The sequence below is a fragment of the Lampetra fluviatilis genome, chromosome 25, assembly GCF_964198595.1.
Source record: "Lampetra fluviatilis chromosome 25, kcLamFluv1.1, whole genome shotgun sequence".
Lineage (NCBI taxonomy): Eukaryota > Metazoa > Chordata > Hyperoartia > Petromyzontiformes > Petromyzontidae > Lampetra > Lampetra fluviatilis.
Window position 1 is genome coordinate 5,870,212 of NC_136299.1, and position 10,798 is coordinate 5,881,009.

Below are 10,798 nucleotides of genomic sequence, written 5' to 3' on the forward strand. Positions count from 1 at the left end.
ATAAGTAGTGTCTAAATTATTTTATACAACACCATTAGTTTAATATGCCATATAAAATATAATTTCTTATACTCTGGAACGGATTTCCTTTCCCTTTATTTCTTATGGCAAAAATGTGTATGGTATTCGTCATTTTCGGTATAAGTCCTACCTTCTGGAGCGAATTAACGACGTATACCGAGGTACCACTGTACCGTACACTGCGTGGTTACGCAGTTGTAGACTGCACCGGTGTCAATGTTTACACCAGGCCCCCGTGGCAACAGCGCTGTCTATCGGTCACTCACGCGTAATGCAGCTCGGTACAAGCAGTGCCGGCCGAGCCAGAGCACAGCTCACAGCAGTGCAAAGCCAGATTGCAGACCGAGCTTCAGCACAGTTATGGCAGCATACAAACTACACTGCCGAGTACGCTACATCAGTCACATCTCGCACAAGTCGCAGTACAGCCACATCTGCAGCAGACAATAGCACCGCCCCCATCACACAGCCCCTGCACAGCGGGCCGAGTCACCACTCACAATGCGGACACGGGGAGCAGCATTTTCTTCCCCTTTATTCAAGAAATAGCCGAACGAAAACATCATCCAATACTCACGCTGCGCCCTCCAGCAAATGGAGCGCAATTGAACCTGCACACGCTCTACGCGAGCATCTTGCGTTGATTAACCGCGCTGACCTATGGAACAAAGCAAAGAGTGTCAACTGGCACGGAGGACACGCCGGATACGAGTCCACAGGCGAGAGTCGAGTCCGCAAGTCCGAGGGGAAGTTCGCAAGGAGCCGCACTCCCCTGCTTGCGGACCAAGCTCTCGGCCATGATTCTGACCCCGCAGATGAGAACAGAATCCAAGGGTGGGCTCTGACATATTGTGGGAATAGTTCTGAGGGCTCTGGGTATAATGGTGTGAGTGGGTGGATGGGGGGAGCTTTAGCGTAGCCGTTGGCGTGCTGCACCTCAAATCCGGTGCACGAGTTCGATTTCCACTCACGGCCAACACGAGTGACAATCTAAACTATTCCTGGGCCTCCTCTAGGTCGACTCAGCATCAAATTAATATCTGGTGCGATATGTAAACATCGTTGCTGAGACAAAGGTGGTGCTAGCCACCCACCCCATTGTGTGCTGTCGGCCTTCATAGGTGCTCGCTAACAGCACTTGCTCCAACCAAGTTTAAGGCTGTGAATGGGTTTGTATGGGTGTTAGTAAATGGGTGAGAGCAAATGGGTGGCTGAATCCAACAGACCAGACCCAGCGGCAGCAGTGTCCTGTGGAGGCTGCGATAGGCAGCCTCCCCTGAAACACACGGCACCGCACGCATCTCCTCGTGATGCAGTCGCACCGCTGAGGTGTGCCGGCTGCTGCTCGTCCTCTCAGCGCCGCCGTGGCACCTCCTCAGCACATCCAACACGCTCCCCGCCCTCACCCCGCATGTGAGATCTGAGAGGGCAGGGATGAGGGGGGACCCGAGACCAAAATAGGAGATCAGAAAGCAGAGATCACAGGGGACACAAGGAATGGGGGCAGCAGCAGTTAAGAGGTAGGAGACACGGAAACACATGTGGTTGCCGAGAGCAGAGTATAGGGGGGCACAACAATGCATTTTGGAGGGGGCCAACTACCTTTGCATGCAAGGTGGTGCTATTTGTCACTCAGGGCGAGTTCCCCTGGTGCAATATTTCGCCTTTTTTGCAAAATACTTTTGATTTCTCAAATTTGGACTGAGGCCTGTCACACCTCCGATTAGCATGATTGACTATGTATGGTGCGAAAGAAGTTCAACATACATACAACACAATGGCCTACACTCTTCCTAGAATTGTCATGGGATTGCTAACGTGCACTGTGAAGGAGACGGTGCATATTTGAGGTTAATTCCCCCACGGTATTAGCTGTGATTGGCGGAAGTGGTGTTTTCCAGAGCAGCAGCTTTTCTCACAATGGCACTGGTCGCGTTTGTGAGGCCATGATGCCGCGGGCAGGAACTGAGAAGAGGAAGTGAGCAGCCATAACAGGCGCAACAGGGCAATCAGGACAGACAAGACAGACTCGCTCCCACACACACAACCCTCGTTCACCACTCTCACCGAGATCTGCTCATTAAGATCCTCTCACTGGGATCCCAACATCCCAACCCAACAGAGCTGTTTTAGTTAAACATGTCCTCAGTTAACCAGCAAAGTCACACTGTGTCTCAAGACCTTTTCAAGTGGGGCCTGCACTGGGATATTTGGCTAAATCCAAAAACAAGTGTTTGTTTGGCTTCATCCGGGAGGAAAACCAGAGCACATGATGAAAACCCATGCATGCACGGGGGTAACAATGAAAGCCCACATCAATGGATACAATTGAATTTCTGCTGTGGCGCTTTTCTGCATTGTCACCACCTGGCCAGGAAAGAAAAATAATGAATACAATAGCAGCAGAAGGCCCCCACCACCCCTCCATCTCACCAGCGGCCGACACGCAGAGAGCCGTGAGCTCACGGTATGTATTGAATGGTGGCTACCCCAGCATCGCCATCCCACCACCACTTCCCTCATGGCCCACGTTCCATGGCATGGCCACACGTGACCGATAACGTTGGCTCTGCGGCCACATGATAGGGAGGCTGTGGCCACCGTCAGGAACAGGAGTTTGGCTCAGTAAGGGCCACCCCGACTGTTGCAAGAGACTGGGACCTGCTGGGTGCTGCCTCAAGACACCTGGTTATGTGCTTGCCACTGGGAGATCGGAAAAAACAGATGTGTCGAGTTGTGAGGGCCAGCCGGGACGTACAGCCTCTGGATCACGAGTGGAGTGGTCGTGCCACAATTTGTGTAGCACACTACACACCTGGCGATCTGCGTTTACTGGCCACGGATAACGAGCGTCACATACATATTTATGTTTAACTTCTTTCTCACCGTACGTCGCCAACCACGCTAATCGGAGGTGTGATACGACACACAGCACATCTGACACACAAGTCAAACCCATTAGTGTCAGGTGATATCTGAACAGGTCATTGTCCCTCCCCGCAACCTCTTTCTTCACTATTTCACGAGGTGCAGTGTGAAATGTTCATACACGTGATGACTGAATGGCATGGGAAGGCCTTCATCCAGCAGTGCTTTGATAAAGGTATATTTTATTATTGGGATCTACACCCAAAACCAACATCCCTGGCAGCCAGGAGGCAGCAGCAGCTCACCTGCAACGGGAGCCCACACACCTTCCGCTAAATGCTGCACCGGGCCACGAGGTGGATACATTTCATGTTACCGATCTCTTCACATGGTCAAAGAAAGTGATTGGTGGCTATGTGGCAGAGCATAAACCCCAACCCTCGGACCACCCAGTGGATGTTCCATCAGCAGCTGTGGCATTTAGGTGATGAGCGGAATCTCTCTCAGATCAGCCGTAATATTTGGGCACAAGGGTAGTCAAAATAATACAATAACCCGTGGGAAGCTGACACAAATGTTTTACTTAAAACTATATGGTAGTTGATAGTGTGTTCATTAGAGTGCTAGTACAACGTAAGTTACATTCATTCATAGGCCACGATAAAACGGGAATATGCACAATATTGCGTGGTTTAAGAAGTTGTGGTAAAAGGTTTAAAGACCTCTGGTCAAGTTTACTATAGCCACGATAACAGTACATAACTACCTACACCCGCCTAAATGTAATGGGCCCAACACCACCAATTCGTGAAAACCCCAGCCCCAGCGCAACACCATAAGTGTTGCATGTCCCCTGCGGCACCATACCCATTATACCAGCTGTCAGGCAGAACGCACCACGAGGCACACACACAAAGACCCCCCAGAACGCACCACGAGGCACACGCACAAAGACCCCCGTCTAACCGTAACAGACTGGTGAGAAAATGCTTTTAGCAAACGCTTTTGTTGGCCAGCATGGCACATCTGAGGGGGTAGATGGCCAGCACCACGCCTGGTCGGCTGTCTCCCTAATGGTAATGTTCACACATCATACCAGGTACTCATTTACAGCTGAATCGACCTAGGGGAGACCCAAAAGGCTCAAATATTCGCTACTTTCGTGAGCGGGAATCGATCAGACCTTGCGAACACTCGTACATAGGGCTGACAATATTCCAACGATCGCTGCAAGCATCACATCTGTAGGGTTCGGTGTTTGTTGCATGTGAATTGCGAATTTCCTTTTTTTGCTGCACCTTGGCATGTGGGCGCCTCCGAGTTTGGGTACATTTTATGCGGGTGTCGTGGTTAAACCGGTTTAAAGCAAAAACGTGATGTGTGTGCAAAAGGAACATTTCCTTAATTTCAGTCCTGTAAATGAAACCCATTATACCCAGAACCACAGTACGGGGTTTAATTTTTAAACGCCAAGAATTGTTGGTCTTGACAATTCTAAAAGGCGTATTATACGGTAACCCACTCATTTGAAAAACGGTCATCACAAAATTCGCTTTTATTGGCCATATACACAAATGTGCAAAATATTTTTTTCAGCTTTATCGACGAGCACCAAAGTGAGTTGGTCAGGGACCCATGGCACCCAAGACACCTGAAAAATCCATCTTACCTGACTTGACACATCCATACATGTCAATCACCACGCCTGGCAAAGCCATCACACACCTGACAGCCAAACGCGTCAAAACACTTGCACGTATTCCACCCAACACACGCGCTCATCATTCACAACCCTCACGCCAACACCTTACGCACGCATCACACACATGCAATACTTACCAGGGCCTGCAGCACTTGCCACCCCCTACAGCACACACACGTACCACAGTAGCACGAAGCCACGCCACACACGCCGTGCACATGGAGCGAGCGAGCTCCTGTGCGCGAAGGGGTACGGGGGGGGGGCAGGCGCTTTCCACGGGCCCCTTGCACCACCACCACCACCACCACACGCCTCTACCTGCCACCTCCTCCTTACCTGTGCCTCTCGGCCCGCCTCACCCCCTAACTCCAATCTTCCCTCGCACCCTCGCCGGCCGAGGCCCCACGTCCGCCCAGCCGCTGCGCCCTTAGGGGGTTCGGGTCCCCGCCGCCGCCGCTGCTGCTGCTACTCGATGCCCGCGTTTAGGGCCCCGGGGGTCACGCGAGATCGGAGGCCCACGGGGGGACGGTGTGGGCCCTGGGGCCGCTGCCGGTTTACGATGAAGCGAGACGGAGCAGGCCGGGTCCAAGAGTCGGGAGATGGAGTTTATTACAAACAGCGCGTACAGGGCCGAGCCGAGCGTTTTGTTTTATCCGTTTACCTCCGCCATGACCCGCGAGTGTTTTTATGAATGTAGTTTTAATATTAAACAAAAGGTATCTTCTAAAATTATTAAAGAACATCCGCCGACAAATCACTGCAACTACGGAAAGATCGGAGAGATTAAAACGCAATTCTCACGAGAAACAAGAGCGAACCCCAACCTAAGACCCCGCGTCGCGCCAGCGGTGCCGCCTGAACCCGCGAGTCTCTTCCCGGGCTTCAACAAAACAAACAGCGCGGGGGGATTGGGGATGTCGGGGGTGGTGACGACGGCCTCACGCGTTAAAACACAAGGGGGTAGTAGACGAGAGAGAAAGGGGGGGTCCCCGCTCTCAGCTTAGACGGGGAATGAAGTCGTGGGGGGGGGGGGGGAGAACGACGGCCGCGCAAATGCGGGCCCCGAGAGACGCCGCAGCCGCCACGTGGAAGGGGCGAGAGAGCGCGGGACGACGACGAATGTGGACCCCCCCCTCCCCGCCGAGCGAGTGACCCATCGTGGTCCCCAGAGGCCTCCTCCTCCTCCCGCTAGTAGCCCCTGCGATCCCCGTTGAATCGGCCGTACGCGTCGTCGCGGTCGAGACTCGAGCCCATGCGGTAGCGCGCAGAGGGCCCCCCCCCCCGGGCTCATGGCGCGCCGCGCGAACATCGCGGGCCCCCCCCCCGAGGGCCCCAGCGAGCCCCCCCCGAAGCCGCGGCTAAGCGGGCTGCGCTCCCTAGCCCCGACCGAGCGGTAGTAGTAGGGGTCTCGGGGCGGCGGAGGAGGCGGCGGCAGCGGGCGGCGATCGTAGTAGGGGTCGGGCGCGTACGCGGGCGGCAGCGGCGGCGCGGGCCGCCCTCGGGAGCCCCCGAAGCGATCGTCGAAGAAGCCGCCGCGGTCGCCGGGCCGAGGGCCCCCCATGCCCGGGTAGGGCCGCCCGAAGCCGCCCCCCCCACCGGCAGCCGCCAAGTGAGCCGGGAGGTGCGAGGGCGGTGGGGGTGGAGGAGGCGGCGGTGGAGGAGGCGGCGGGTAGGGCCGCCCGTAGCCCAGGTGGTGGTGAGGGTGTGGCAGGGGGTAGGCCACGAAAGGCGGCGGTGGTGGCGGTGGAGGCGGCGGGTGGTGCGGGTGGTGGTGGTGATGATGGTGCGGCGGCATCGGCGGCATGGGGCCTCCGTTGCGGTAGCCACCGCCACCACCGCCGTCTCCTCCCTCCTCTCCTCGGTGCATGTGGCTGACGGAGAGCTTCACGTTGATGGTGCGGCCGCCCAGCAAGTTGCCGTGCAAGGCGGAGATGGCGTCCTCTGCTGCCGAGCCGCGCTCCATGTGCACGAAGGCGAAGTCCTTGACGATGTCGCACTCGAGCACGCGGCCGTACTCGCCGAACAGCTCCTTGATCTGCGTAGTGGTCACGGAGGGGTCCACGTTGCCCACGAACACCTTGACGGCGTTGCGCACGTTGGTGGTGGAGTAGAGCACGTTGATTCGATTGCCGCCGAAGCTGGACTTGTGCAGCAGCTGGATCGCCGTCTTGGCGTCCATCTCCTTCTCCATGTGCACGAACGCGTAATTGCGCATCACGTCGCAGTCGTTAACCTGCCCGTACTTCTCGAAGAGCTCGCGCAGCGCGCTCGGCTCCGTGTCGGACGGCAGGTTGCCCACGAAGAGCTTCACCATGGTGGCTTCGAGGAACAACGGAGGGCCGAGAAGAACGAGTCAAAAACGAGGTGGGGGACGAAGCCTTCGCGACCACCACCTCCTCCTCCCCCGAGGCGCCCAGCAAAATGGCGGCGCGTGGCCCCTCCGCCGAGTCACGAGATGGAGGAGCGCGCTGGGTCGTGACGTCATCGCGCATGAGGAGTGACGTGACGTCATCGCGCGGGAGGAGTGGCGTGACGTCATCGCGCGGGAGAGTCGCGCGCTCGCTCGTGTGTGTGGGGACGGAGCGACACGGCGTGTGTGGGGAAACGCGGAGCCAATGCCGAGGGAGTGACGAACGTGGGCACACGCGCACACGCGCGCGGCTTGATCGTGACGCCTTTGTTTGGGATCAAGGTGGTGACGTCACCGCGGGTTCTGGTCGCGCGTGCAATGTGGCGGGACGGGGTGACATGACGCGGCGACGCTTCGCGCGGGAAAACCGCGAGCCAATCGGAAGCCGCCGCCTGGTGCGCGACGGTTGAACGTTTCTCAGGGTTCACTCGCGAGCCGGCCTCGGGTCACGTGACGCGGCGAGACTCGAGGGGGGTGATGGCCGCGACGTGAGCCCCCCGCCCCGACCCGACCCCCCAGTGGGGCTGCGTGGTGGTGGGCTCAGTCGACCCCATGGACACTTATCGAGAGGGGGAGGCCCCCCACGAGTCCCTCACGTTTCTCCATGAGTACCAATTCTTGCCATGTCAAGGTGCACCTAGCCTGGCACGAGCGCCGTGGTGAAGTCGCTGCCGCCGCGATGAATGACGAACGGCTGTCGTTTGAACCTTTGACCCCTGCGCTGTTGCACACCCTGCACCCTCTGTAATCCCATCACGGAAGCCCTGCACATTCTATAATCCCATCACGGAAGCCCTGCACCCTCTATAATCCCATCACAGAAGCCCTGCACATTCTATAATCCCATCACGGAAGCCCTGCACCCGCTATAATCCCATCACAGAAGCCCTGCACATTCTATAATCCCATCACGGAAGCCCTGCACATTCCATAATCCCATCACGGAAGCCCTGCACCCTCTATAATCCCATCACGGAAGCCCTGCACTTTCTATAATCCCATCACGGAAGCCCTGCACCCTCTATAATCCCATCACGGAAGCCCTACACATTCCATAATCCCATCACGGAAGCTCTGCACATTCCATAATCCCATCACGGAAGCCCTGCACACTCTATAATCCCATCACGGAAGCCCTGCACATTCCATAATCCCATCACGGAAGCACTGCACATTCTATAATCCCATCACGGAAGCACTGCACATTCCATAATCCCATCACGGAAGCCCTGCACACTCTATAATCCCATCACGGAAGCCCTGCACATTCCATAATCCCATCACGGAAGCCCTGCACACTCTATAATCCCATCACGGAAGCCCTGTACACTCTATGATCCCATCACGGAAGCCCTGCACATTCTATAATCCCATCACGGAAGCACTGCACATTTCATAATCCCATCACGGAAGCCCTGCACACTCTATAATCCCATCACGGAAGCCCTGTACACTCTATAATCCCATCACGGAAGCCCTGCACACTCTATAATCCCATCACGGAAGCCCTGCACATTCTATAATCCCATCACGGAAGCCCTGCACATTCTATAATCGCATCACGGAAGCCCTGCACATTCTATAATCCCATCACGGAAGCCCTGCACATTCCATAATCCCATCACGGAAGCCCTGCACCCTCTATAATCCCATCACGGAAGCACTGCACATTCTATAATCCCATCACGGAAGCCCTGCACATTCTATGATCCCATCACAGAAGCCCTACACATTCCATAATCCCATCACGGAAGCTCTGCACATTCCATAATCCCATCACGGAAGCCCTGCACACTCTATAATCCCATCACGGAAGCCCTGCACATTCCATAATCCCATCACGGAAGCACTGCACATTCTATAATCCCATCACGGAAGCACTGCACATTCCATAATCCCATCACGGAAGCCCTGCACACTCTATAATCCCATCACGGAAGCCCTGCACATTCCATAATCCCATCACGGAAGCCCTGCACACTCTATAATCCCATCACGGAAGCCCTGTACACTCTATGATCCCATCACGGAAGCCCTGCACATTCTATAATCCCATCACGGAAGCACTGCACATTTCATAATCCCATCACGGAAGCCCTGCACACTCTATAATCCCATCACGGAAGCCCTGTACACTCTATAATCCCATCACGGAAGCCCTGCACACTCTATAATCCCATCACGGAAGCCCTGCACATTCTATAATCCCATCACGGAAGCCCTGCACATTCTATAATCGCATCACGGAAGCCCTGCACCCTCTATAATCCCATCACAAAAGCCCTGTACACTCTATAATCCCATCACAGAAGCCCTGCACATTCTATAATCCCATCACGGAAGCACTGCACATTCTATAATCCCATCACGGAAGCCCTGCACATTCTATGATCCCATCACAGAAGCACTGCACACTCCATAATCCCATCACGGAAGCACTGCACATTCTATAATCCCATCACGGAAGCCCTGCACATTCTATAATCTCATCACAGAAGCCCTGCACCCTCTATAATCCCATCACGGAAGCACTGCACCCTCTATAATCCCATCACAAAAGCCCTGCACCTCTATAATCGCATCACGGAAGCGCTGCACATTCTATAATCCCATCACGGAAGCACACCCATTCATGCTCGCATTAAGCCACCAGTGCGCCACGGAATTAAGCCCTCACGCGCTTCAAGCGACGGGAATTTTTAAACGTCCACACGTTGCAGCTCCCTGGTGTCGATCCACTGCTGGATGCGTGCTTCGCTGACTCCGCTAGGGCCGTGACAGCTGATCAGCGTCACCGCCGCCGCCTTTTGCCGAGTGCAGCAAAACCCGGATTCATCTCAGCCTCGGTCAATGATTCAAACGTGTGCAGTTTACTGTGATTAAGTACTGTAGACACCAACATCGGTGGTACTGCCTCATAGCTCGGTACAAATCGATGCTTGCGACCCGACAAAGACGCCAGATCCCTGACTGTCCCGGATCACACCCGGCAAGTTGGCAGCCCCATTGTGTTTTGTGGCCAAACTTCACGCCACTGGTCGGTGCGGAGTGGTCGACCCGGGGATTCGAGGAGCGATTTAATGCTTCTCAATAATGTGCAGTGAGTCGGTGCTTAACTCCTGTTTCCAACCGGTGGGGGGAAATTTCACATTCCTATGCTGGAGGGCGAGTCCATCCGTAGTGCATCTGTTGGCTCCCCCCAACAAAGTGGTGCCTATTTTATCGACCCCAGATGGGGCTATATCAACCCCCACCAACCAGGATTTCAACTCGCAACCTTTCTGATTGCGAGTCACTCACTCAGCAGCTGATAGCGCCAACCTGACCGGTTAGATTTGTGCATATGAACCTTATGGCGGGACCCCGGGGTCCCATAAGCCCCCGGCTCTCGCATAAACTGCGTTGCGACGTCATTTTATGTCTGTTGAAGACGAACGATACGGCAATCTATTCCTCTCGACGAGCTCTACACGATGCGATAATCAAGGTTTCAAAGATGTTTATGACTACGGCAATTTTGGCAACGACATGATAACAGGATAATCCGCGCCAGATGGGTCGCGACGTTTATGTGCGCAGTGGGACGGAGTCGCCAAAAGTAAATTAATCTTGATTTGAAGCTTTCGTGACTGCAGGAATCCATACTCTTTGGTTCTACCTACGTGACTTTACCGAAAGAACCAAAGAGTATACATTTATTAATTGCGATTTGACTTCCGTTTATTCGGGACCCGAGGGTCCAGTCATCAGGTTACACATTCCTGCGGAGGGAGCTGGTAGGAACGTTGGGTTGCTCG

At 54.9% G+C, this 10,798-nt stretch overlaps 1 protein-coding gene across 1 annotated transcript; it reads right to left on the minus strand.

Annotated features, from left to right (window-relative positions):
* Positions 1 to 539: 539 nt before the first annotated feature.
* LOC144941690 (uncharacterized) lies at positions 540 to 7,040 on the minus strand. The gene has a single exon (XM_078868067.1). It carries the CDS (start codon positions 6,903 to 6,905, stop codon positions 5,592 to 5,594), a length of 1,314 nt encoding a protein of 437 aa, XP_078724193.1. The 5' UTR covers positions 6,906 to 7,040; the 3' UTR covers positions 540 to 5,591.
* Between the last annotated feature and the right edge of the window lie 3,758 nt (positions 7,041 to 10,798).

Coding starts and splice junctions, on each gene's coding strand:
- LOC144941690 (XM_078868067.1), bottom strand. CDS start 6,905: ATGGTGAAGCTCTTCGTGGGCAACCTGCCGTCCGACACGGAGCCGAGC.